Here is a 26,810-nt window from a genome sequence, read left to right on the forward strand (position 1 = left end):
ACAATGCAGACATGTTAAAGAATGTTTTCCCACAGGTGTTGCAACGGTGTGGCTTCTCACCACTGTGAGCTCTTCTGTTGTGGCTTTGCCGCTCACTTTTATGTTTGAAAGCTCTCCCGCATTTTTGCATGTAAAGGGCCTTTCATCTGAGTGTGATCTCATGTGGGACTCCAGGCGACTATTATAGAAATAATCTTTCCAGGGCGTCGGTAGCGTAGTGGATAGTGCCGGCGCCCCATGTACAGAGGCAGTGCTTTGCTGCAGCGGTCGCAGGTTCGATTCTGGCTTGAAACCCTTTGCTGCATGTCATCCCCCCACTCTCTCTCTCTCCCCATTTCACACTGTCCTGTCAATTAAAGGCAAAAAGCCCAAAATTAATCTTAAAAAAAAAAATAATAATAATAATAATCTTTCCCACATATTTTGCAAGAATATGGCTGTATAAGTGAATATAGACGGTGCAGGCAGTGCAGTTGCACTGGGGCCTGTGAAGTGGGGGGCCCATAGAGAGAATGGGCCCTTCAACAATGTGTTGGGTGGAGAATGGGCCCTAATGAGTGATTGCCACCTAGGAAATATTCCTGTGTTCAAAGAGGAACCCTCATTAAATTAAAAACAGTGCCATTTGCTATATGTGCACATTAAAAAGGGAAAACCCATCTCCCATCTTTTTTTTCCCCGTAAAATAGTCAATAGCGTCTCTAACAAACTTATATGCTTATTCCAAATAAACTATAATAAAACATTAAATACTTTAAATTAATCATTTCTCATTTTTCCTTGGTTATTTTGTCATATACAGATATGTAATGATGATTGCTGGGTGATATGTATGTTTATGTTATCCAGTGTCAGGTCTCTGATTATGTGACCAGACGATATGTGCACCATAGTTTACATTATTGGGTTCCATCATAATAATGTGCACTGGGGCCTGTCATATCTACCTTATGTCACGGGACAGTGGTTTTGAGGTTTGGGGAAAAAGATCAACTTGTATTTATTCTGTCTGATTATTGCTGACACTCTGTGTATGCTAAGGGCCATTCTGCCTTTTCCATCCCGAGGACATTTCATTCATAAACATGCATGAAAGGTTATTGAATTAATACATCATATCAGGCAAAGTGTCCTGCACTGTCCGAATTGCAATTTAAGGATACATTACTTAAAACTGTACTGAAAAACTACATATAAAACTGAAAAAATAGGATTTTACCCCGCCTCCACCATTTAACTCAATATTTCACCATGAAATTTAGTGAATCCTGTAGGATTTTTTTGTATTATTGTGACTCTGTTTCCAATTTAGACAAAAATTACTTTCATCTTAAAAATGTGTTAGCTAAAATACACCTTTTAATCATGTCCCCTGGTTTTCAGTCAGTCCTGTTACCCTAACACATTCCCGTCTACAAATCTGGGACATTACCTATTTTATACAGTCTATGGACATAACACAAGTCACATGATCAACAGGAAGTAGCCTCAGTCTCCTGGAGGCCATGTGAAGACACTTAGTATTTTTGTCACTTTAGGTATTTTTTTATCATATTAAATATGACTGGAGAATGTCAGTCTCTAGCTCATAGAATTTCCCCAATTTACTTCAATAACGATTATGTAATGACTGTTAATAAATTCAGTGTACTTCAAATGTCATATTTAACATGCACAGAATGCATATTTTATATTTATAAAATTTTATATGTATATATAAAATGTCATGTTTGAAATACATACATTAATCACATTAAAAAAAAATTCTGATATCTGGCAAATAATGTTATCCACACAAGCTGACACTCATCCACGTTACACCATGAGTATAAGTCACCACTGAGCCCTCGATGTGAAACTAACATTTTCCTTTATTTGACAGATTACAGTTTTCTCAGAGAAATATTTAGCCAACTGAAATATAAGTAATACAGTCATGTGAAGGGACACTTTACAACAAGATACTGACATCTCATCTGTATTGAAAACATGATATATTCGGGTAAGGAGATGTAGCTACTGCAAAAGTGTGTTTTATTCATTTGGTGAATACGTCTCAACTCTATGGTTTCTCTTGTGTTATGTTGCTCTTCTGCTTTTTTCCCCAAGTACGTGATTTCAGTAAAACTTTCCCTTCAAGTGCTGCCATTATGTGGCTCCTCACTTGTGTCACTGTCAATAGGAAACAACTGGTCTGTATGCACACTGATATGACTTTCCAATTCAGATTCTGATAGGAATCTTTCCCCGCAGGTCTTGCAAAGGTACGGTGTCTCATCAGCGTGAGCTCTCTTCATGTGGACTGTCAGTTCGTAGTTCCGTCTGAAATCTTTCCCACATGTTTCACAATAGTACGGCTTCTCACCCGTGTGGATTTTCATGTGGCGCAGTAAGCTATCGTTACGTCTGAAGTCTTTCCCGCATGTTTGGCAAGAAAATGGCCTCTCACCTGTGTGGATTCTCATGTGGACTGTCAAGTCACTATTGTATCCAAAATCTTTTCCACATAGTTTGCAGGTATACGGCTTCTCACCCGTGTGGATTCTCATGTGAACCAACAAGTCACTATTAAGTCTGAAATCTTTCCCACATGTATTACAGGTGTATGGCTTTTCACCTGTGTGGATGCTAATATGTCTCTTCAATACAAACATGTCACAGAATGTTTTCCCACAGGTGTTGCAAACATACAGCTTCTCACTACTGTGGGCTCTTTTCATGTGGACTGTCACTTCACACTTACGTCTGAAATCCTTTCCACATATTTTGCAAGTGAACGGCTTCTCACCTGTGTGAATTCTCATATGGAGCAGCAAGCCATCAGGACGTCTGAAATCCTTCCCACATATTTTACAAATATACGGCCTCTCCCCTGTGTGGATTCTCATGTGAACCATAAAGTCACTGTTATATGGGAAATCTTTCCCACATATTTTACAAGTATATGGATTCTCACCAGTATGCGTTCTCATGTGCACCAACAAGTCACCATGACGCCTGAAATCTTTCCCACATGCTTTACAAGTATAGGGTTTCTCTCCTGTGTGGATTCTCACATGCCTGTTTAACACTGACATCTCACAGTAACCTTTCCCACAGAACTTGCAAAGGTACGGCTTCTCACCTGTGTGGGCTCTTCTCATGTGGACTGTCAGCTCATAGTTACGTTTAAAAGCTTCCCCACATGTGTTACATATAAACTGCCTCTCACCTGTGTGTGATCTCATGTGGGCTGACAGGCGATTACTATATAAAAAGTCTTTTCCGCACATTTTGCAAGAATATGGCTTCTTAACTGTGTGGACTCTCAGGTGTTCCCACAATACTGATTTATATTTAAAACTGTTGCCACATTTTTCACATTTGAAAGACTTTTTACCTGCGTGAGTATTACGATGAATCTCTGACAAGTTTGAGTTGCTGACATTGTTACTGTAATGTCTTCTCTTTGGTTTTGGTTCTGAGTCTCCATGTTTGTCTCCTCTCTGATCTCGGCTCTCAATATCAAACGAGTTGTGGTAGATGAGCTGGTGGTAACTGTGCTCTTCTGATACCACGGGGCTTATACCTGGTGTGTTGACCTCAAACTCCTCCTCTGCTGCACTTAGAGCATCATCAGGACTGAAGTTGAGAGTCTGATCTTCACTGTGGTCTCTTTCCTCATGAGTAGGAATCAACATGGAGGCATCAGTCTCCTGCTTCAGCACAAGCTGCTCTCCCTCCTGACTGGTGCAGAGTTCCTCCTCTTCCTCTTTAATCTGTGGAGGCTCTGGCTCCTCTTGGTCCACACTGGAGTTCCTCTCCTGAATACAGAGCTGCTGCTCAGAGAGAACCTCCTCCTCCTTACACACATGTTGCTGTGGGAGCTCTGGAGGGACACACAGCAGAAGGGACACGATGCTAATGGGATGGTAGAGAAACACACGAGCACATTAGCACCAGCATGTAAATTATCACATTTTACCCACCTATCCTGTGTAACTTTATTTCAGGTTTCCAAACGACATCCAACAGCCTCCTCTGACGGTCGATCTCTTCTTCATACTCGACGATAGTTTTATGAAAAACTCCGAATATTTCTTGAGCAGCAGCAGTTAGTCTCTCATTAACAAACTCTCTCAGATACTCAGCTGAAGACATTGCTGCTTTGTTACAAAAATAAGTGACCAAACGCGCTGCGACTGTCGTTTTCCAGCTAATTCAAAACATCCATAAAGCTAACGCTACTAGCGCTTGTATTGTTTACTTCCGGTAGATGTCACCCTGTGAAGTTCCGACAGCGGAAGTGAGCTGGCTGTTCCGTTCGTTCCGCTTTCAAATCTGTTAAAAACAGTCCTCGTGCGATGCAAATTAGTTTCATTTGAATTGAATAATATTGTTTAAAGTTGAAATAATAGATGCAGTTGGTTTTTGGTGGCTTGTTTCTGTGCTTTTGTATAGTGCGTTTGCCTTAATGTGCTTTGGTTTTATGGTGATGTCACTGTCTTGCTAACTGTCCTTATGTGTTTTGTGCTTTTGTGTGTTTGTTTGTGGCTGTGTGCTTTGGTCTACTTTGTGTTTTATTTTGTACTATTTTATAGTGCGATTTTAATGTTTTTGGTTATTTGGTTATGTCATTGTTTTATCAATAGTGCTTATGTCCTGTTGTTTTTGCTTATGTGCTTTTGTCTATGGTTATATGTTGCTCTGTGCTTATGTACCCTTCTATGAACATGCTATCAATCTGCTTTTATCTGTGCTTTTGTGTTATTTTAATTTCTTTTTATTATATCCCCATAAACCATCAACCTGCCAGGGACTGCAGATGAAAATGAGCCTGTATGGCTAAATCTGGCACATTTATGTGACTTAAGTGATCATGTTCATTAATGTGCACTGTCCCTTCCTAAATTAAATAAACATAGACATAAGCCATATTGAGGTTTGGGGGGAAACAACCTTGAGTTTCTCTCTGATATCTGCTGCAAATCTGTGTGTGATATGTACAGTGGATTTTTGAACACCAAGTTTTGATCCTAAAAGATGAGCAGGCCAGTTAAGAACTAGAATTACTGCCTTGCGGTTGTATGCCTCCGTGCAACAGGTAAGTTGCAGTTGACAATGCTTCATATATGGATGCTGCCGTTGCAAAGCTACAAATTATTTCCCCCAGCAGCACAGATCTATACAATCAGCACAGTTTCAAGGTGGGCATCTGAGATTACTGTCACCAATTCAGTGTCAGACCAAATGTCTACCCTCCTCTTCCTGAGATATGATGCTGAATAATGGCCTGAAAAGTGTTTCTGCAGAACATTATGATGTCACAATGAAGTTGACCCTTTACTGTTTGGATTTAAAATGACATCACTTCATTGTGTTATCCGATTAGACATTTGTGTGAAATTTTGTCATAATTAGCGCATTAGGTCTTGAGTTACGGCCAAAAACATGTTTATTGAGGTCACAGTTACCTTTGACCTTTAATCTGCAAATTCTACGCAGTTCTTTCTTGAGTCCAAGTGGCCGTTTGTGCCCAACTTGAGGAAATTCTCACAAGGCTTTCTCGAGATAACACGTTTATTAGAATGACATGGATATAAGATCATAATGACCTTGACCTTTGACTAGCAAAATCTAATCAGTTCATTGTTGAGTCCAAGTGGCCGTTTGTGCCAAATTTAATGAAATTCTCTTAAGGCCTTCTTAACATACTGCGTTAACGAGAATGACACAGACACAAGATCACAGTGACCTTTGACCACCAAGTTCTAATCACTTCATTGAGTCCAAGTGGCTGTTTGTGCCAAATTTGACCTTTTATTTCAGGATTTTCAATGTAAAACAAATGCTCCGTACATCATTTTAACAACTCAGTCACAAATATCTTCACAGGTGGAAAAACAAAAAACAAATCGTAGGACTTCAAAATTACTGGTAAAATAAAATACATGTACACAGTGATAGAGGGTATATTGCTACTCAGACAATTACAATCCACTACTCCTGAGATACTCGAGTACAGGGCTCCATTGAATCTTATTCTCATTAGAAAACCTTAACCTTTCTAAATACAAAAGATTCATGGTCTCTCTTATCCACAGATCATATGTTGGTGCATAGTCTGACTTCCACATAAGTAGAATAAGTTTCCTTGCTACAGCCATTCCAAATGAAACAGCCTGAGTTTCATACTTGTTTGCCAAAGGTAACACTTGTGGCACCAAGGGCATCAACTAGTGGGTTAGGTTCCCAGTTCTTCTCAAAGGCATTTAGGACACATTCAAAAATACTCTTCCGATAAGTTAATGTCCAACATGTCCAAAGAGAATGTGTTAATGTCCCGTCTGCCTCTTTACACCAATGACAGAGGAAGGAAACATCTGTAGCCCATGCACTGTTTTAAATTGTATAAAATTGTGTCTAAAGTTAATTCAACATTTTTGCACACTTTCTCCTTCCAAATCTTATCGTTTAATTTGTGCCAAATTTGAGGAAATTCTCTCAAGGCTTTCTTGAGGTAACGCGTTTACGAGAATGACATGGACACAAGATCATAATGACCTTGACCTTTGACCAACAAAGTCTGATCAGTTCATTGCTGAGTCCAAGTGGATGTTTGTGCCAAATTTAAAAAGATCCTCTCAAGGTATTGTTGAGATATTGCATTCACAAGAATGGGATGGACGTACAGACATACTCACAACCCACAATAACGCCTCCAGCCACAGCTATCGCTGGCACAGAGGTATAAAAATCAGAATCTCTAAGCGGTATCTCCAGCCGTGATTTCGGTGCAACACTCAAAGAAATCGTCCGTTTTGTGAGGTTTAAATATTTCAACTACTTGTAGAATTTCTCTCCAACTGAGTCAAAAACCAAATAATACCATTTACATAATTAAATCAAACTGACATGAGTAGACAATGAGAATTTATTTAATTAATGCTCATAGAATTTACCTTATTTGCTTTAATAAAGTTCATGTATTTACTGTGTATTTAAAAAAATGTGGATGTTAACCAGCACATTTTAAATACAAGGAATTTATTAACAGTAACTACATGTAAAAACAAATCTGACACCTGGCAAATGCTGTCACGTCATCAGTCTAAAGTCTGCGCACTCACTGTGAAACTAACATTTACCGTTATTTGGTAGATTACAGTTGTTTCAAATAAAACACTTACCAAACGGAAATAAAAGCAATGTAGTCATGTGAAGGGAAACTTTACAGCAAGATAATATCATCTCATATTTATTTAAAGCAATTTATATTCTGTTACAGAGATGCAACACCTGCACATGAGTGTTTCATTCAGTAAGTGAACACGTCTCCACAGGAGTTTCAGCTCAATGGTTTCTCCTTCGTATGTTGGTCCTCTGGTATTTCTTTCAAGTATGTGATTTGAGTAAAACTTTACCTTTAAATGCTGCCATTATGTGTCTCTTCACTTGTGTGAGTTCTTATCAGTGTGGGCTCTTTTCATGTGGACTGTTAATGCATAGTTCCATCTGAAATCTTTCCCACATGTTATACAAGTGTAAGGCTTCTCACCTGTGTGGATTCTCAAATGCCTGTTTAATACCGACGTCTCATAGAACCTTTTCCCGCAGGTGTTGCAAAGGTACGGCTTCTCATCGGTGTGGGCTCTTCTCATGTGGATTGTTAACTCATGTTTAAGTTTGAAATCTTTCCCACATGTTTTACAAATAAACGGCCTCTCACCTGTGTGGATTCTCGTGTGGATCAGCAAGCCGTCACGACGTCTGAACCCTTTTCCACATGTTTTACAAGAATATGGTTTCTCACCTGTGTGGACTCTCGTGTGGATTTTTAACTCGCTATTGTAGGGGAAATCTTTCCCGCATGTTTTGCAGGAGAACGGCTTCTCTCCAGTGTGGGTTCTCACATGGACCAACAAGTCACTATTAAGTCTGAAATCTTTCCCACATGTTTTACAAGTATATGGCTTCTCACCTGTGTGGATCCTTTCGTGTCTTTTCAAAACCGCCATGTCACAGAATCTTTTCCCACAGGTCTTGCAAAGGCACGGCTTCTCACCTGTGTGGACTCTCGCGTGTTTCCACAAAAGTGATGGAAACTTAAAGTCTTTCCCACATTTTTCACATTTGAAAGACTTCTCACCTGTGTCGGTATCACGGTGGATCTCTGATGAGTCCGAGTTGTTTACAGTGTGGTCTTGTCTTCTGCTTTTGCGACGACTTCTCTTTGGTTTTGGTTCTGCATTTCTAGTTGCTCCTGAGTCTCCATGTTTGTCTCCTCTCTGATCTTGGCTCTCAGCTTCAGGAGAGTTGTGAGAGAGGAGCGGGTGGTAACTGTGTGCTTCTGATCGCACAGAGTTTATAACTGGCATGTTCCCTACAGACTCTTCGTCTGCTGTACTCAGAGTGTCATCAGGACTGAAGTTCAGAGTCTGATCTTCACTGTGGTCTCTTTCCTCATGAGTAGGAGTCAACATGGAGGCATCAGTCTCCTGCTTCAGTACAAGCTGCTCTCCCTCCTGACTGGTGCAGAGTTCCTCCTCTTCCTCTTTAATCTGTGGAGGCTCTGGCTCCTCTTGGTCCACACTGGAGTTCCTCTCCTGAATACAGAGCTGCTGCTCAGAGAGAACCTCCCCCTCCTTACAGACATGTTGCTGTGGGAGCTCTGGAGGGACACACAACAAAGGGAACACGATACTACTGTGATCTCTTTTTATTGATTTGTCGAAAGCATTTGACACAGTTGACCACGATATTTTAAAACTTAGACTCTTGCAATTAGGACTCTCGGAGCAAGCAGTTACTTGGTTCACTAACTATCTCAGTAATAGGACTCAGTGCATTAAATATGATGGCCTGTGTTCTGATATTGTTACTGTCCACAAGGGGGTGCCACAGGGTTCTGTATTAGGTCCCCTTTTATTCATTATTTATATCAATGATTTGGGTATAAATGTGACAAATGCTAATTTGCATTTCTATGCTGATGACACAATTATTTACTGCTGTGGATCAACTCTTGTTCATGCCATTGAATCCCTGCAGAAAGCCTTTGTTGCTGTCCAGCACTCATTACTTCAGCTGAAACTTGTTCTCAATGCAGACAAGACTAAGCTTATGCTATTCTCTAATTCTAGGAAGAGGACACAAATTATCCCCTCAGTGACCACTCTCGAGGGAAATGAAATAGAGGTGGTTCACGAGTATAAATACCTGGGTGTTTTGATTGATGCCTCCCTCACTTTCAAGCCGCATAGAGAAACTAGTGAAGAAGCTGAGGATAAAACTGGGTTTTTACTTTCGAAATAAGCTATGTTTTTCTTTTAATGCAAAAAAGCGACTTGTTGCTGCTACCTTTTTACCAGTGTTGGATTATGGAGATCTTTTATATATGAATGCATCTGCTAAATGTCTTCATATGGTTGACACTGTCTATCACGCTTCTCTGAGGTTCATTACTAATTGTAAACCATTGACACACCACCGTGAGTTATACTCTCGGGTTGGATGGGCTGCTCTGGCCACCCAAAGGCTCAGTCATTGGTATACTTTTATATATAAGGCATTACTTGGTCTACTGCCTTCCTACATTTGTTCCTTAATTGCACAGAGAAGTGCTGGTCCTTACTCCTTTCATTCGCAAGACTACTTGTTGCTTTCTGTTCCATATGCCCGTACTGAACTGGGTAAAAAGGCTTTTGTCTACTCTGCACCTTCAGCACGGAATATGTTGCAAAATGACTGGAAACTAACAGGGTTAATTTCTTTGAGCACCTTTAAATCCAAACTAAGAATATTTGAGGCTGATTCCACTACATGTACTTGTTTTTCATAATCTGCTTGTAAATTCAATACTATTTGTTTGTGTTTCATCTGTGTAATTTGTAACTGTCCCTCGTACGTGCTGCTGCCTATCTTGGCCACGTCTCCCTTGAAAAAGAGGTTGTTAATCTCAATGGGATCTTCCTGGTTAAATAAAGGTTAAAGAAAAAAAAGAAATGGTGGAGAAACACACATTTGAGCAAATAAATACAACTAATAATTCAAAGCCATACTCCTCTGTAAGTTTTATAGACCTTTAAAGTTGTACCCACCTATCCTGTTCAGCCTTATTTCAGGTTTCCAAACGACATCCAACAGCCTCCTCTGACGGTCGATCTCTTCTTCATACTTGACGATAGTTTTATGAAAAACTCCGAATATTTCTTGAGCAGCAGCAGTTAGTCTCTCATTAACAAACTCTCTCAGATACTCAGCTGAAGACATTGTTGCTTTATTACAAAATAAATCACTATCTGTGCTGCGACTGTCGTTTTCCAGCTAATTCAACACGTTCATGCAGCTAACAGTTAGCGCCGGTAGTGTTTACTTCCGGTGGAGTCACACTGTCGCGTTCCGACAGCGGACGTGAGCTAAGCGTTTTGTTCGTTCCGCTTTCAACTATGTTCAAACACAGTGTTGGTGAGTTTGATATTGGCTGCTTTTTAATTGAATAATATTGTTTATAGCTGAAATAATCGATGTAGTTGGAACATGGTGGCTTAATTCTACATCTGTCTGTCTGTGGCTCCCATAGCTTTGTTCAAGGCATCATTTTGTGCCAGTCTAATTTGAACAGGTGTGATCAACTTAAGCATTATTGACTATCTATCTTACCTATCTGTCTGGCTAGCTAGCTATGCTCTTTGTCACATTTCACCAGGTTGGTTGGCATCCAGTCACCCTTCTTGTCTATGAACTAAGTAATACTGTTAAATAAATATTCAATGTATTTGGATTTTGGTGGCCTGATTTTAATGTAGCACCCATCTATGGCAACCAAATCATTGCCAAAAAGATGACCATGTGTCTGATATCTGCTGCAGTGTTCATCAATATATTTGAAATACATAATATTTATAAGCAGTTATGACATAAAAAATTCTGACATCTGACAAATCCACACAAGCCAACACAACATAAGTCATCCAAATCACACCATCAGTGTAACAGCCACCACTGTGCAGTTTACTTTATTTGGGAGATTACAGTTGTTTCAAACATAAAATATTGAGAAATGTAACATTCATGTGAAGCAAAATTTTACAGCAAGATATTGACATATCAACTTTGTGGGAAATAAACTGTATGAAGTAACAGATGTGGCAAAAGTGTTTCATTCAGTTGGTGAACACGTCTCCACAGGAGGTTCAGCTCAACGGTTTCTCCTGCAAATGTTCCCTTGGATTTTCTTTCTTTTCCAAATATGTGATTTGAGAAAAAAAAATCCCCAAGTGCTGCAGTTATTGGGGTTCTCACTTGTATGTGTTACAACAGAAAACTACGTGTCTGTGTGCACGCTTGTATGACTTTGCAGTTCAGACACTGAAACAAATCTTTCCCCGCAGGTCTGGCAAAGATGCGACTCCTCGTCAGCGTGGGCTCTTTTCATGTGGACTGTCAATTCATAGTTCCGCCTGAAATCTTTACCACATGTTTTACAGGTGAACGGCTTCTCACCTGTGTGGATTCTCGTGTGGAGCAGCAAGCCGTCACGACGTCTGAACTCTCGTCCACACGTTTTGCATGAATATGGTTTCTCACCCGTGTGGATTCTCATGTGGCTTTTAAAGTCACTGTTATATCCAAAATCTTTCCCACATATTTTGCAGGTATACGGATTGTCGCCAGTGTGGATTCTCATGTGGACTGTCAAGCCACTATGAAGTCTGAAATCTTTCCCACATGTTTGACAGGTATAAGGCCGCTCACCTGTGTGGATTCTCACATGCCTTTTCAACACTGACATCTCACAGAAACTTTTCCCACAGAACTTGCAAAGGTACGGCTTCTCACCTGTGTGGGCTCTTCTCATGTGGACTGTCAGCTCATAGTTACGTCTGAAAGCTTCCCCACATGTGTTACATATAAACTGCCTCTCATCTGTGTGTGTTCTTACGTGTGCCAACAAGTGACTATTATATCCAAAATCTTTCCCACATATTTTGCAAGAATACGGCTTCTGACCTGTGTGGATACTCGTGTGCCTTTTCAATGACAACATGTCGCAGAATCTCTCCCCACAAAACTTGCAAAGGTACGGCTTCTCACCAGTGTGGGCTCTTCTTGTGTGGATTTTCAACTCACCGTTGTGTTTGAACGCCCTCCCACATGTTTTGCATGTAAATGGCTTCTCACCTGTGTGTATTCTCATGTGGGCCAACAAGCCGCTGTTATATATAAAACCTTTTCCACATATTTTGCAAGAGTATGGCTTCTCACCTGTGTGGACTCTCAGGTGTTTCCAAAATGCTGCCCTATACTTAAACTCATTCCCACACTTTTCACATTTGAAAGTCTTTTTACCTGTGTGAGTATTACAGTGAATCTCTGAGAAGTTAGAGTTGTTCACAGTGCTACTGTAACCTCTGCTTTTGTGACGTCTTTTCTTTGGTTTTGGTTCCGCGTTTCTAGTCGATCCCGAGTCTCCATGTTTGTCTCCTCTTTGATGTTGGCTCTCAGCTGCAGGAGAGCTGTGAGAGAGGAGCTGGTGGTAACTGTGTTCTTCTGATACCACGGGGCTTATACCTGATACATCGACCTGAAACTCCTCCTCTGCTGCACTCAGAGTGTTGTCAGAATTGAAGTTCAGGTTCTGATCTTCACCGTGGTCACTGTCCTCATAAGGAGGGATCAACATGGAGGCGTCAGTCCCATGCTCTTCCTCCTCTTCCTCTTTAATCTGTGGAGGCTCTGGCTCCTCTTGGTCCACACTGGAGTTCCTCTCTTCAATACAGAGCTGCTGCTCAGAGAGAACCTCCTCCTCCTTACACACATGTTGCTGTGGGAGCTCTGGAGGGACACACAACAGAAGGAACACGATACTACTGTGATGGTGGAGAAGAAGATGCAGACATGGCAGTAATTTAGTACCAGTATAAAAACTGAGGTTATATTTAAGTTGAAATCCTGCACTTTAACCTATGAAAATTAACACACTTTACACACCCGTACTGTGCAACTTAATTTGGGGTTCCCACACGATATTCATCAACATTTTCCTCTGACGGTCGAGCTCTTCTTCATACTCGACGATAGTTTTCTGAAAAACTCCGAATATTTCTTGAGCAGCAGCAGTTAGTCTCTCATTAACAAACTCTCTCAGATACTCAGCTGAAGACATTGTTGCTTTATTACTAATTAAATAATCATCTGCGCCGCGACTGCCGCATTCCAGCTAATTTGACAAGTACTAGCCTTCATCCAGTATCTCTGCTTCTACTTGTTTACTTCCGCGTGATGTCACACTCCAAAGTTCCGACAGCGGAAGTGAGCCAGGCGTTCCGTTCGTTCCGCTTTCAGATAATGTCCATAACACTGCTGATGTGATGGATGTTAACTGCTTTTTCAATTATATAATATTGTTTGTAGTTGAAATAATAAGTCTAGTTGGATTTTGATGGTTTTATTCTAACGTGGCACCATCTCTGCCTCACATAGCATCGTTTTGTGCCAGTCTTGACAAGCTCATCTCAGTTACAGCATTACTGAGGTTTGGGGGAATAAGTTGACTTTGTGTTTTTGTTCTGTTTGATGCCTGTTGCAATTCTGTGTATGAGAACATGTACAGGGGATTTTGGAACATAAAATACTTGAGCTGTGACATCATAAGATGCTCCATGAGAAAGTCAGTAAAGAAATTAGAGGTGATATCTCCTGGGTCAGAGAGGTGATGGCACAGCTAAAGCTAGAGGAGCTGAGATATTGCAGTCAGGGACGTATTAAAAAATACCATAAGGCATAGCAGCCCTTCTTGGACTACTTTAACAACCCTCCATGTGCCAGGTTAAGGTCTCCCCCTTGATTTAGTTTATCAACTTAATTATTTTAAATATTATTGAATTTATTTCAATGTAATTTCGCTTACTTATCTATTTTACTGTGATTATTGATCTTACCATTGATTTGTTTTTAGTTAAAAATTGTGCGCAAAGGAAACACTTTGCACATCTATTAAAAAAGACAGGTGCGTTGGAGAGAGAAGACCAGAAAGTTGCAAAAAGGACTCCCGCACACTGTCTAACTTGCAATAAATAATTTATTTATCATGTTTGGGTACTAGACCTTCATCAGGCAAACCAGTTAAAAAATTGTGGGAAATTGAATTTCCCCTTGGGGATTAATAAAGTATATACAATTGAATTAAAATATATGTCTTACTTTACCTCACCTACTTGTTCTTTTCATTACTGTTTGCCCATGTGCTGTGTTCTTTTTGTACAGATTACCTAAAGCAATAATAACAGTTAAAAGAGAAGTGACATCTCCAGCTGTGATCTCAGTGCAGCACTCAAAATAATTTTATCTGTTTTGTCAGGTTTTCATCTTTCAATTTCATATAGAATTTCCATCCAATTAGGTCAAAAACCAAAGCAATAATTTATGTAATTAAATCAAACTGAGCTCATAAATTATGAGAATTTATGTAACAATAGTTCACAGAATTTACTTAAATTTACCTTAAAGTTTATGTAACTACTGTTAATAAATTCTGTATATTTTAAATATGTTGGTAATTCATAGAATTTACGAACCGTAATTACATTAAAAAAAAAAATATTTTGACATCTGGCAAATGTTATTATTCACACAAATCAACACAAGAATCAGTCAGTCAGATAATACCATTAGTGTAACAGCCACAGCTGTGCACTCAGCTAACATTTTCCTTTATTCGGTAGATTACAGTTGTTTCAAAGAAATACTTACCAAACAGAAAAAAAAGCAATATAGTCATGTGAAAGGAAAATTTACAGCAAGATATCAACATCTCATCTTTATTGAAAACATGATATATTCAGCTAAGGAGATGTAGTGACTGCAAAAGTATGTTTTATTCATTTGGTGAACACGTTTCAACTCCCTGGTTTCTCCTGTGTGCATCAGGGTTCACACACACTTTCATACTTTAGTTATTTTGTTGCAATTCCATGTTCTTAAATGAATAATTAAAATATTGTTTTACTAAATTGTCATACTGTCAAGAATATTGTTATCGCACAAATACTCTGAAACATTGTGATATTATTTTAGGGCCACATTGCCCACCCCTACATGATAATAAGGTATCATGGTGACTCCCACCCTGAACAGCTACACACAATAAATTTGCCGTTACGTTAAATAATGTGGAAGATTATCCATGAGAGATTATTGTAACAATTTCATTACAAACAATAAATTCCATGACTTTTCAAAACTTTCAAGAATTTAGCTAATTCCATGACCTTTCCAGGCATGGAAAAAAGACTTTGTGAAATTTCTATGACTCTTCCAGGTTTTCCATGACTGTGGGAACCCTGTATATTGAACCTCTGGTATTTTTTAAAGTATGTGATAAGAAGTGCTGCAATTATGTGGCTCCTCCTCACTTCCAGTGGGATACTACTTGTCTGTATGCACACTTATATGACTTTCCAATTCAGACTCTGAGTCAAATCTTTCCCCGCAGGTCTTACAAAGGAATGGCTCCTCATCACTGTGGGCTCGTCTCATGTGGACTGTCAATTCATAGTTACGTCTGAAATCTTTCCCGCATGTTTTACAGGTAAACGGCTTCTCGCCCGTGTGGATTCTCGTGTGGACCAGCAAGTCACTATTACGTCTGAAATCTTTCCCACATGTTTTACAGGTATATGGCTTATCGCCTGTGTGGATTCTCAAATGCCTTTTCAATACAAACAAGTCACAGAAACTTTTCCCACAGGTGTTGCAAAGGTACGGCTTCTCGTTAGTGTGGGCTCTTCTCATGTGGACTGTTAATTCATAGTTACGTCTGAAATCTTCCCCACATGTTTGGCATGTAAACGGCCTCTCACCTGTGTGTGTTCTCATGTGTGCCAACAAGTGACTGTTATATCCAAAGTCTTTCCCACACGTTTCGCAAGTATACGGTTTCTCACCAGTGTGGACTCTCATGTGGACCAACAACTCACTTTTAAGTCTGAAATCTTTCCCACACGTTTTACAACTATACGGTTTCTCCCCTGTGTGGATTCTCTCATGCCTTTTCAGCACTGACATTGCGGAGAATCTTTTACCGCAGAACTTGCAGAGGTTCTGCTTCTCTCCTGTGTGGGCTCTTCTCATGTGGACTTTCAACATACCGTTGTGTTTGAAAGCTCTCCCACATGTTTTGCATGTGAACGGCCTCTCAACCCTGTGTGTGCTCATGTGGGCCAACAAGCTGCTGTTATACGTGAACTCTTTTCCACATGTTTTGCAAGAATATGGCTCCTCATCTGGGTGTATTCTCAGGTGCTTCCACAGTGCTGACTTATACTTAAACTCGCTGCCACATTTTTCACACTTAAAGGATTTAATCTCAGTCAAGTCAGAGTTGTTGTCATTGTTGCCCTGACTTCTGCTTTTGTGATTTCTTTTCTTTGGTTCTGCATTTCTAGTTGATCCCGAGTCTCCATGTTTGCCTTCTTTCTGATCTTGGCTCTCAGCTTCAGGAGAGTTGTGAGAGACGAGCTGCTGGTCACTGTTAGCTTCTGATACAGCTGGGCTTGTAACTGATACGTCAATTTCAAACTCCTCCTCTGCTGCACTCAGAGTGTCGTCGGAATTGAAGTTCAGAGTCTGATCTTCACTGTGGTCTCTTTCCTCATGAGTAGGAGTCAACATGGAGGCATCAGTCTCCTGCTTCAGTACAAGCTGCTCTCCCTCCTGACTGGTGCAGAGTTCCTCCTCTTCCTCTTTAATCTCCTGAATACAGAGCTGCTGCTCAGAGAGAACCTCCTCCTCCTTACACACATGTTGCTGTGGGAGCTCTGGAGGGACACACAACAGAAGGGACACGATACTAATGCGATGGTGGAGAAGAAAATAATGCAGACATGCCAGCAAATTAGTAAAACTGGGATTCTATATAAATCGATTTCCTCCATTTTATGTTATTAAAAGCAATATTCTTTACACACCCTTGCTGTGTAACTTTATTTGAGGTTCCCAAACGATATTCATCAACAGCCTCCTCTGACGATTGATCTCTTCTTCATACTCGACGATAGTTTTATGAAAAACTCCGAATATTTCTTGAGCAGCAGCAGTTAGTCTCTCATTAACAAACTCTCTCAGATACTCAGCTGAAGACATTGTTGCTTATTCGTAATACAAATCACTATCTGCGCTGCGACTGTCGTTTTCCAGCTAATTCAACATATACATGCTAACAGTTAGCGCTCGTATTGTTTACTTCCGGTGGATGTCACCCTGTGAAGTTCCGAAGGCGGAAGTGAGCTCGCTGTTCCGTTCGTTCCGCTTACTCAATAATTGAGTAATATTGTTTGTGATTGAAATAATCGATACAGTTGGATTTTGGTGTCTTGATTCTAATGTGGCTCCCACAGCTTTGTTAATACATTATTTTGTGCCTGTCTTTAAAAGCTCTGATCAACTCCAGCATCACTGACTAACAGCATTATTGAGGTTTGTGGGGGAACCTTCATATCTGCTGCAGTTCTGTGCATGATAACAAGTCCAGTGGGTTTTGGAGCATCAGATGCTCGAGCAAGTTAGTAGAGAAAAATCAGAAGATCTGAGTGGTGTCCCCGGTTATGATCTCAGTGCAAATCTCAGGCTAGTTATTTGGTCTGTTTTGTCAGGTTTATATATTTCAGTTACATATATATTCATCTTCAATTAAGTCAAAATAAAACACTACCAATTATGTAATTAAATCAAATAAAACTGAAATGGGTACACAGAGAATTTCTGTAACTATAGCTCATAGTTTCCCCAATTTACTTCAATTAATTTTATGTAATTCCTATTAATAAATTCAGTGTATTTCAAATGTCATATGACATACACATAATGCATATTTTCATATTTATTTTGTTTGTATATAATTATAAAATATATTTGAAATAATCTGAAATTCATTAACAATAAAAAAAGCTACAATTTATATAATTTAATTAAATAAAACTGTGATGAATACACTGAGAATTTATGTAATTATAGCTCATAGAATTTCCCCAATTTACTTCAATAAAGTTTATGTAATTACTGTTACTAAATTTTGTGTATTTCAAATGTCATATTTGACATATAGAGTGCATTTTGTATATATTTATGAAATGTCATTTTTGTATACACATAATGCATATTTTCATATTTATTTTGTTTGTATATTATTATAAAATATCATATTTGAAATAATCTGAAATTCATTAACAATAACAAAAGATACCATTTATATAATTTAATTAAATAAAACTGAGAATTTATGTAACTATAGCTCATAGAATTTCCCCAATTTACTTCAATAAAGTTTATGTAATTACTGTTACTAAATTTTGTGTATTTCAAATGTCATATTTGACATATAAGGAGTGCATTTTGTATATATTTATGTAATGTCATATTTGAAATAATCTGACAATAGTTGCATCAAAAAAATTCCAACATCTGACAAATGCAGTTATCCACACAAGCTGACACAAGAATCATTCATCCACATCACAACAGCCACCACTGTGCACTCACACTGATACTAACATTTTCCTTTATTGAGGCGATTAGTTATTTCGCAGAAATACTCAAGAAATATTCAGCAGAAATATAAGCAGTGCAGTCACGTGAAGCGAATTTTACAGCAAGATATACTGACATCACATCTTTATTGAAAGTATTTTACAAGTTAAAGGGATAGTTCAGATTTTTGCAAATGGGATTGTATTGTGAACTTGCATAATGTAGTGTTGGGTATGTCTTGTCTTTTTAACATATATATTGAATTTATTTATTGTATTTTAGTACATAGACAATTGTCGGTTTTTATGTGGTGGTATTATTATTATGGGGTATTTACCCATAGTGAGTGCATTATGTACAGTAGATGTCAGTCAGCACGCCACTAGTTTGGAGAAGCAGGCTGGAGTCTGACAGAAGCTATGCAATGACCTGCTGTGGAGGGGTTAGTGACAAAATGTATTTAAAATAAGTCCCAATTAAAATAAAATTAATATCAGTTTAAGTGAGTCTGGCGACCTGTCCAGGGTGTACCCTGCCTCTCGCCCGATGTCAGCTGGGATAGGCTCCAGCCCCCCTGCGACCCTCAAGAGGATGAAGCGGTTAGAAGATGAATGAATGAATGAATGAATCAGTTTAAGTGTATGCTATATTTTAATGACAGACAGTAATTTCCAGTGAGAAATGAAGCTGTTAAAGCGCTCTCTTCAAAGCCAGACCCCACTAAGAAAAACAGTGATTTAACATCGCTGAACACAGGAGCTGCTGGTCTACTGCTGTCGCAAACGGTTATTCTGTTTGTTATTGTGTGACCTCAGCATTTATAAGGGTTAGTTCAGACTCACCAAAGTCACACAATAGCACAAACAGACTAAGTGATAGAGGCAGCAGTAGTCCAGACACTCCTGTGTGCAGTGAGCTAAAGTGACTATTTTTCTCAATGGAGTCTGGTGGCTTTGACAAGAGCACAGATGGGGAATTGAAGGTGTTCCCCGTTGAAACAGGCTGTCTAAAGGAAAGGTAAGACAAAGCAGTGAAAATACTGTCAGTATAGCGTACACTTAAACTGATACAGATTTGTTTTAGGTGGGGCTTTTTTACGTTTTGTGTTTGACTCCTTCAGAGCAGTACATTGCTTGGCCTCTGTGTTGGACTGTGTTGCTTTTTTCTCCAATCTGGGGGCATACTGACAGACATCTAGTGTATGTAGCACAGTGATTATGGATAAGAACCCCGTACAACCACACTTAAAAAATACTGAACTATCCCTTGAAGGAGATGTAGCAACAGCAGAAGTATGTTTCATTCAGTTAGTGAACACGTCTCCACAAGAGTTTCAACTCAATGGTTTCTCCTGTGTTTGTTGCTCTGGTATTTTAGTGCTGCCATGATGTGGCTCCTCACTTGTGTCAGTTCAAATTGAATACTACTGGTCTGTATGAACGCTTACATGCCTTTCCAATTCAATTATCGAAACAAAAATTTTCCCACAGGTGTTGCAAAGGTACGGCTTCTCATCAGCGTGGACTCTTCTCATGTGGACTGACAAATCATAGTTACGTATGAAAGCTTGCCCACATGTCTGGCACGTAAACGGCTTCTCGCCTGTGTGTGTTCTCATGTGGGCCAACAAATGACTGTTATATCCAAAATCTCTCCCACACGTTTTACAAGTGTACAGCTTCTTACCTGTGTGACTCCTCATGTGGACCCACAAGTCACTATTCTGTCTGAAATCTTTCCCACATGTTTTACAAGTGTACAGCTTCTCACCTGTGTGGATGCTAATATGCCTTTTCAATACTGAAACGTCACAAAATCTTTTCCTGCAGAACTTGCAAGAGTACGGTTTCTCACCAGTGTGGGCTCTTCTCATGTGGACTGTCAGCTCATAGTTACGTTTGAAATCCTCCCCACACGTTTTGCATGTAAAAAGCCTCTCGTCTGTGTGTGTTACCATGTGGGCCAACAAGTCTTTATTAAGTCTGAAATCTTTTCCACATGTTTTACAACTATATGGTGTCTCACCTGTGTGGATTCTCTCATGCTTTTTCAACACTGAAATCGCACAGAATCTTTTCCCGCAGAACTTGCAGAGGATAGGCTTGTCACTCGTCTGGACTCTGACTCTGTGGTTTTTCAAATCACAGCTGTGTTTGAAAGCTCTCCCACAGGTTTTGCATGTAAATGGCCTCTCACCCCTGTGTGTGCTGATGTGTTTCAACAACTGGCTATTATATATAAAATCTTTTCCACATATTGTGCAGGAATGTGGCCTCTCGGCCGTGTGGACTCTCATGTGTTTCCACAATGTTGACTTAAAATTAAAGTCTTTCCCACATTTTTCACATCTGAAGGACTTTTCACCTGTGTGAGCATGACGGTAAAAGTCTGATATGTTCGGGTTGTTCACAGTGTTATCATGATTTTTGCTTTTGTGACGTCTTTTCTTTGGTTTTGGTTCTGCGTCACTAGTTGTTCCCAAGTCTCCATGTTCGCTGTCTTCCTGATCTTGGCTCTCAGCTTCATGAGAGCTGTGAGAGAGGAGGGGGTGGTAACTGTGTTCTTCTGACACCACAGGGCTTGAACCTGGTGCACTGAACTCTGATTCCTCCTCTGCTGCACTGAGAGCATCATCATGACTGAAGTTCAGAGTCTGACCTTCACTGTGGTCACTGTCCTCATAAGGGGGGATCAACATGGAGGCGTCAGTCTCATGCTCTTCCTCCTCTTCCTCTTTAATCTGTGGAGGCTCTGGCTCCTCTTGGTCCACACTGGAGTTCCTCTCCTGAATACAGAGCTGCTGCTCAGAGAGAACCTCCTCCTCCTTACACACATGTTGCTGTGGGAGCTCTGGAGGGACACACAACAGAAGGGACACGATGCTCATGGGATGGTAGAGAGGAAAATAACACAGACATGCCAGCAAATTATTAAAAAACTGAAATGAATGAGCTTTAATCACCCTTGCTGTGTGACTTTTTTGGGGGCTCCCAAACGATATTCATCAACAGTTTGCGCTGACGATTGATCTCTTCTTCATACTCGACGATAGTTTTATGAAAAACTCCGAATATTTCTTGAGCAGCAGCAGTTAGTCTCTCATTAACAAACTCTCTCAGATACTCAGCTGAAGACATTGTTGCTTATTCGCAATACAAATCACTATCTGCGCTGCGACTCTCGTTTTCCAGCTAATTCAAAATATACATGCTAACAGTTAGCGCTTGTATTTACTTCCGGTGGGTGTCACCCCGTGAAGTTTCGACAGCGGAAGTGACCTCACTGTTCTGTTCGTTCCGTTGTTTGTGATTTAAATAATCGATAGTTAGATTTTGGTGTCTTGATTCTAATGTGGCTCCCACAGCTTTGTTAATGCATCATTTTGTGCCTGTCTTTAAAAGCTCTGATCAACTCCAGCATCACTGACTAACAGCAGTATTGAGGTTTGTGGGGGAACCTTCATATCTGCTGCAGTTCTGTGCATGATAACAAGTACAATGGGTTTTGGAGCATCAGATGCTCGAGCAAGTTAGTAGAGAAAAATCAGAAGATCTGAGTGGTGTCCCCGGTTATGATCTCAGTGCAGAACTCTTTGCAGAATTAATTATTTGGTCTGTCACATTTTCATATTTAAATCACAAAAAGAATATCTTTCCATCTGAGTAAAAAACAAATCAAAAAATTTTTTATGGAATTAAATCAAACTGGCATGAATACACTGAGAATTTATGTAACTGTAGCTCATAGAATTTGCCCAATTTACTTCAACTAATTTTATGTAATTACTGATAATAAATTATACATATTTCAAATACATATAATCTATTAACAATAGTTGCATCAAAAATTTCCGACATCTGACAAATGCAGTTATCCACACAAGCTGACACAAGAATCATTCATCCACATCACACCATTATTACAACAGCCACCATTGTGCACTCACATTGACACTAACATTTTCCTTTATTTGGGAGATTACAGACACTATCATAGCCTAACAAGGCTTCCTTCCCTGGGTCTACCTCCTCTGTGGTAGTATAGGTAAGGTAAAGGAGGTTGTTCGGTTAGTGTGGGGAGCAGTGAGACCTGGCATTAGGGGAGTGTCTCTGGGACGCCAGAGATCACTGTCTAGCCTCCTGGAGGTGTCGTGGGACCAACTAGACGAAACACCGGTGAAAGGAGGTTCCCACCCGATGACCCCAAAGACATGTTAGTTATCACTGCTCACTGGTCTGTATAGTTAAGCCTTGCCATAATAGCTTATCATAGGGCTTAGGAGGTTATTCACTGAGTGCTGATCCTTTTTTTTTTTTTTTTAGAGCACAAACTTCTTGTGTTTATTTGAATGAATTTCACAAAAATACTCAAGAAATATTCACAAAACAAAAATGTAAGCAGTGCAGTCACGTGAAGCAAAACTTTACAGCAAGATATATTTACATCTCATCTTTATTGAAAACATGTTATAATCAGTTAAAGGGAAATTTCGATTTATTTCAACCTGTCTCCTATCGTCCTAAATTTGTTTCAAGTAACTAGTGACATAAAAATAATAGTTAGCATGTTAGCCGTTAGCCTAGACACAGCCGGGGCGCATAGTAGCGTCAGACCTGTTAAAACGTAAGTGAACGGGCAACCTTCAAGTGCAAAGTTAGTCCACTAAACAAGCTTTTTTTCCACAAAGACCGCCTCATATCGTTAGGATAAATGTCAGAGAACATACAGAAAACGACACGTAAACGTGTTGTCTTACCTTACCGGTGTGCTGCCATGTTTGTTTACCATTTAGCTCTGCTTTCCAAAGCGCGGCCGAAATATCGCGAGAACAAGCAGTGATCTCATACCGTGCCTGAACAAGCAGCAACAGCTGGAAGGATACACTGACAAAGAGCTTCATGGAATTGAAGAACGGAGGAGGAGAGAGAGAGGCGCAACAGGTAGAGGACGAGAGAGGAGGAATGGCTGCTGCAAGGCTGCGTAGCTCTGCAGATTGGTGGTGTACCTGTGAATGCTGTGCCCCAGTGCCCACAGCAGAGGAATGCCTCTGTTGCAAGGAATGGGACCGGTTGCAGCCTTATTTTCAAGGTCTGGATGTGACCGAGGACAAGACACCTCCACCTGGAGTAGTATCCAGCTGGGCTTTATCTAGAGCTGGTGAGATATATTTCAGCCGCGCTTTGGAAAGCAGAACTAGAGGGATAAACAAACATGGCAGCACACCGGTAAGGTAAGACAACACGTTTACATGTCGTTTTCTATATGTTCTCTGACATTTATCCTAACGATATGAGGCGGTCTTTGTGGAAAAAAAGCTTGTTTAGTGGACTAACTTTGCACTTGAAGGTTGCCCGTTCACTTACGTTTTAACAGGTCTGACGCTACTATGCGCCCCGGCTGTATCTAGGCTAACAGCTAACATGCTAACTATTATTTTTCGTCACTAGTCACTTGAAACAAATTTAGGACGATAGGAGACAGGTTGAAATAAACCAAAATTTCCCTTTAGGAATAAGTTTCAAATGCAAAAGCTTGTTTCCTTCAGTTAGTGAACACGTCTCCACAAAAGTTTCAACTCAATGGTCTCTCCTGTGTTCGTTGATGCTCTGTTATTTTACCGCTGCCATGATGTGGCTCCTCACTTGTGTCAGTTCAAATTGAATACTACTGGTCTGTATGAACGCTTACATGCCTTTCCAACTCAATCACTGAAACAAAAATTTTCCCACAGGTGTTGCAAAGGTATGGTTTCCCATCAGCGTGGACTCTTCTCATGTGGACTGACAGTTCATAGTCACGTCTGAAAGCTTGCCCACATGTCTGGCACGTAAACGGCTTCCCGCCTGTGTGACTCCTCATGTGGACCCACAAGTCACTATTCCGTCTAAAATCTTTCCCACATGTTTTACAAGTGTACCGCTTGTCACCTGTGTGGATGCTAATATGCCTTTTCAATACTGAAACATCACAAAATGTTTTCCTGCAGACCTCGCAAGAGTACGGTTTCTCACCAGTGTGAGCTCTTCTCATGTGGACTGTCAGCTCATAGATACGTCTGAAAGCTTGCCCACACGTGTTACATGTAAACTTCCTCTCATTTCTGTGCGTTCTCATGTGGGCCAACAAGTGACTTTTATATCCAAAATCTTTTCCACATATTTTGCAAGAATACGGCTTCTGACCTGTGTGGATACTCTCGTGCCTTTTCAATACGGTACTCGCACAGAAACTTTTCCCGCAGAACTTGCAAGAATACGGCTTCTCATCTGAGTGGATACTCTTGTGCCTTTGCAACGCTGAAATCACACAGAATCTTTTCCCGCAGAACTTGCAGAGGATAGGCTTGTCACTCGTCAGGACTCTGACTCTGTGGTTTTTCAAATCACAGCTGTGTTTGAAAGCTCTCCCACAAGTTTTGCATGTAAACGGCCTCTCTTTACTGTGTGTGCTGATGTGTATCAGCAACTGGCTATTATACATAAATTTTTTTCCACATATTGTGCAGGAATGTGGCCTCTCGGCTGTGTGGACTCTCATGTGTCTCCGCAATTTTAACTTAATATTAAAGTGTTTCCCACATTTTTCACATTTGAAGGACTTTTCACCTGTGTGAGCATGACGGTAAACGCCGGACATGTTTGACTTGTTCACAGTGTTATCATGATTTTTCCTTTTGTGACGTCTTCTCTTTGGTTTTGGTTCTGTGTCACTAGTTGCTCCCAAGTCTCCATGTTCGTCTTCTTCCTGATCTTGGCTCTCAGCTTCATGAGAGCTGTGAGAGAGGAGCGGGTGGTAACTGTGTTCTTCTGACACCACAGGGCTTGAACCTGGTGCACTGAACTCCACTTCCTCCTCTGCTGCACTGAGAGCATCATCATGACTGAAGTACAGAGTCTGATCTTCACCGTGGTCTCTGTCCTCATGAGGAGGGATCAACTTTGAGGCGTCAGTCTCATGCTCTTCCTCTTTAATCTGTGGAGGCTCTGGCTCCTCTTGGTCCACACTGGAGTTCCTCTCCTGAATACAGAGCTGCTGCTCAGAGAGAACCTCCTCCTCCTTACACACATGTTGCTGTGGGAGCTCTGGAGGAACACACAACAGAAGGGACACGATACTACTATTATAGTAAACACACGAGCATATTAGCACCAGCATATTTAAAACTATCACATTTTACCCACCTATCCTGTGTAGCCTTATTTCAGGTTTCCAAACGACATCCAACAGCCTCCTCTGACGGTCGATCTCTTCTTCATACTCGACGATAGTTTTATGAAAAACTCCGAATATTTCTTGAGCAGCAGCAGTTAGTCTCTCATTAACAAACTCTCTCAGATACTCAGCTGAAGACATTGTTGCTTAGTTACAAAATAAATCACTATCTGTGCTGCGACTGTCGTTTTCCAGCTAATTCAATACGTTCATGCAACTAACAGTTCCCGCCTCTGCTGTTTACTTCCGGTGGATGTCACACTATTACCTTCCGACAGCGGAAGTGAGCCAGCCGTTCGTTCGTTCCGCTTTTGAGATATGTCTAAAAACAGTATATTGGCTGCTTTTTCAATTGATTTATATTGTTTGTAGTTGAAATAATTGATGTAGTTGTATTTTTGTGTCTTGGTGCTAATGTGGCCCCCTCAGCTTTGCATATACATCATTTTGTAGCAGTCCTGAAAAGCTCTGCAGATTTTAGGTAGTTAATGTTAGGTTTACGTGTTCCAGTTACATATACAATTTTATCCAGCTTAGTCAAAAACCAAATTGTAATTTAACTGAATAAAAACAAGGATGATTAGACTATGAAAATGTATGTAACTATATCTCATAGAATTTACCTAATTTTCTTTAATACAGTTTATGTCTTTAACTAAATTCAATGTATTTCACATATATTAATGAGCATCAACATGTTGAATTTCTTTTTAAAACATTTATGTCACTACTGTCAATAAATATGATTAATATTTCAAATTAATAATAATAATAATGATAATAATAATTAACTTTATTTATATAGCACATTTGAAAGCACAGTTACAAAGTGCTTTACAAAACCGAATAAAAGACAAAGCAAATAAAACAAGAAAAAAGCACTAATAAAGCAGTTTAACTCATCGACAGGCAATTTCAAACAAGTAGGTTTTCCAAAGATGAGACTGATTTTGCAGCCCTGTTGGTGAGCATCAAACCATTTGAAATACATAACATTTCTTATCAGTAAATACCTCAACTTTATCAAAGTAAATTCAACAAATTTGAAGTACGGCGGTTTTATTAACAGCTATTACATAAACTTTATTAGA

General features: G+C 39.9%; 6 protein-coding genes across 8 annotated transcripts; all 6 read right to left on the reverse strand.

The window, feature by feature from the left end:
- Window positions 1-1,855: 1,855 nt before the first annotated feature.
- LOC117252475 (uncharacterized) lies at window positions 1,856-4,273 on the reverse strand. Its single transcript, XM_033619390.2, has 2 exons — window positions 3,969-4,273; window positions 1,856-3,868 (listed from the first exon to the last, which is right to left on the reverse strand). The coding sequence occupies exons 1-2, from the start codon at window positions 4,138-4,140 to the stop codon at window positions 2,136-2,138; spliced, it is 1,905 nt and encodes a 634-aa protein (XP_033475281.2). The 5' UTR covers window positions 4,141-4,273; the 3' UTR covers window positions 1,856-2,135.
- A 1,486-nt stretch (window positions 4,274-5,759) lies between these two features.
- Window positions 5,760-10,348, reverse strand: LOC117252474 (uncharacterized). The gene is made up of 2 exons (XM_033619388.2): window positions 10,080-10,348; window positions 5,760-8,650 (listed from the first exon to the last, which is right to left on the reverse strand). Exons 1-2 carry the CDS (start codon window positions 10,249-10,251, stop codon window positions 7,431-7,433), a joined length of 1,392 nt encoding a protein of 463 aa, XP_033475279.1. The 5' UTR covers window positions 10,252-10,348; the 3' UTR covers window positions 5,760-7,430.
- Window positions 10,349-10,951: 603 nt separating this feature from the next.
- LOC144458299 (uncharacterized) lies at window positions 10,952-13,254 on the reverse strand. 3 transcript variants are annotated; one of them, XM_078170458.1, is made up of 2 exons: window positions 12,973-13,254; window positions 10,952-12,816 (listed from the first exon to the last, which is right to left on the reverse strand). In XM_078170458.1, exons 1-2 carry the CDS (start codon window positions 13,145-13,147, stop codon window positions 11,306-11,308), a joined length of 1,686 nt encoding a protein of 561 aa, XP_078026584.1. In that variant the 5' UTR covers window positions 13,148-13,254; the 3' UTR covers window positions 10,952-11,305. The 3 variants fall into 3 exon arrangements, with proteins under 3 accessions (XP_078026584.1, XP_078026585.1, XP_078026586.1); XM_078170459.1 differs by having other exon boundaries at window positions 10,952-12,851; window positions 12,973-13,105; XM_078170460.1 differs by having other exon boundaries at window positions 12,964-13,087.
- Window positions 13,255-14,673: 1,419 nt separating this feature from the next.
- LOC117252554 (uncharacterized) lies at window positions 14,674-17,230 on the reverse strand. Its single transcript, XM_033619569.2, has 2 exons — window positions 16,950-17,230; window positions 14,674-16,799 (listed from the first exon to the last, which is right to left on the reverse strand). The coding sequence occupies exons 1-2, from the start codon at window positions 17,122-17,124 to the stop codon at window positions 15,409-15,411; spliced, it is 1,566 nt and encodes a 521-aa protein (XP_033475460.2). The 5' UTR covers window positions 17,125-17,230; the 3' UTR covers window positions 14,674-15,408.
- A 1,290-nt stretch (window positions 17,231-18,520) lies between these two features.
- On the reverse strand, window positions 18,521-21,753 carry LOC117252473 (uncharacterized). The gene is made up of 2 exons (XM_033619386.2): window positions 21,470-21,753; window positions 18,521-21,357 (listed from the first exon to the last, which is right to left on the reverse strand). Exons 1-2 carry the CDS (start codon window positions 21,642-21,644, stop codon window positions 19,931-19,933), a joined length of 1,602 nt encoding a protein of 533 aa, XP_033475277.1. The 5' UTR covers window positions 21,645-21,753; the 3' UTR covers window positions 18,521-19,930.
- A 2,045-nt stretch (window positions 21,754-23,798) lies between these two features.
- LOC144458325 (uncharacterized) lies at window positions 23,799-25,943 on the reverse strand. Its single transcript, XM_078170461.1, has 2 exons — window positions 25,689-25,943; window positions 23,799-25,589 (listed from the first exon to the last, which is right to left on the reverse strand). Exons 1-2 carry the CDS (start codon window positions 25,858-25,860, stop codon window positions 24,172-24,174), a joined length of 1,590 nt encoding a protein of 529 aa, XP_078026587.1. The 5' UTR covers window positions 25,861-25,943; the 3' UTR covers window positions 23,799-24,171.
- Between the last annotated feature and the right edge of the window lie 867 nt (window positions 25,944-26,810).

This window comes from Epinephelus lanceolatus, chromosome 9, assembly GCF_041903045.1.
Source record: "Epinephelus lanceolatus isolate andai-2023 chromosome 9, ASM4190304v1, whole genome shotgun sequence".
In the NCBI taxonomy this organism is placed as follows: Eukaryota; Metazoa; Chordata; class Actinopteri; order Perciformes; family Serranidae; genus Epinephelus; species Epinephelus lanceolatus.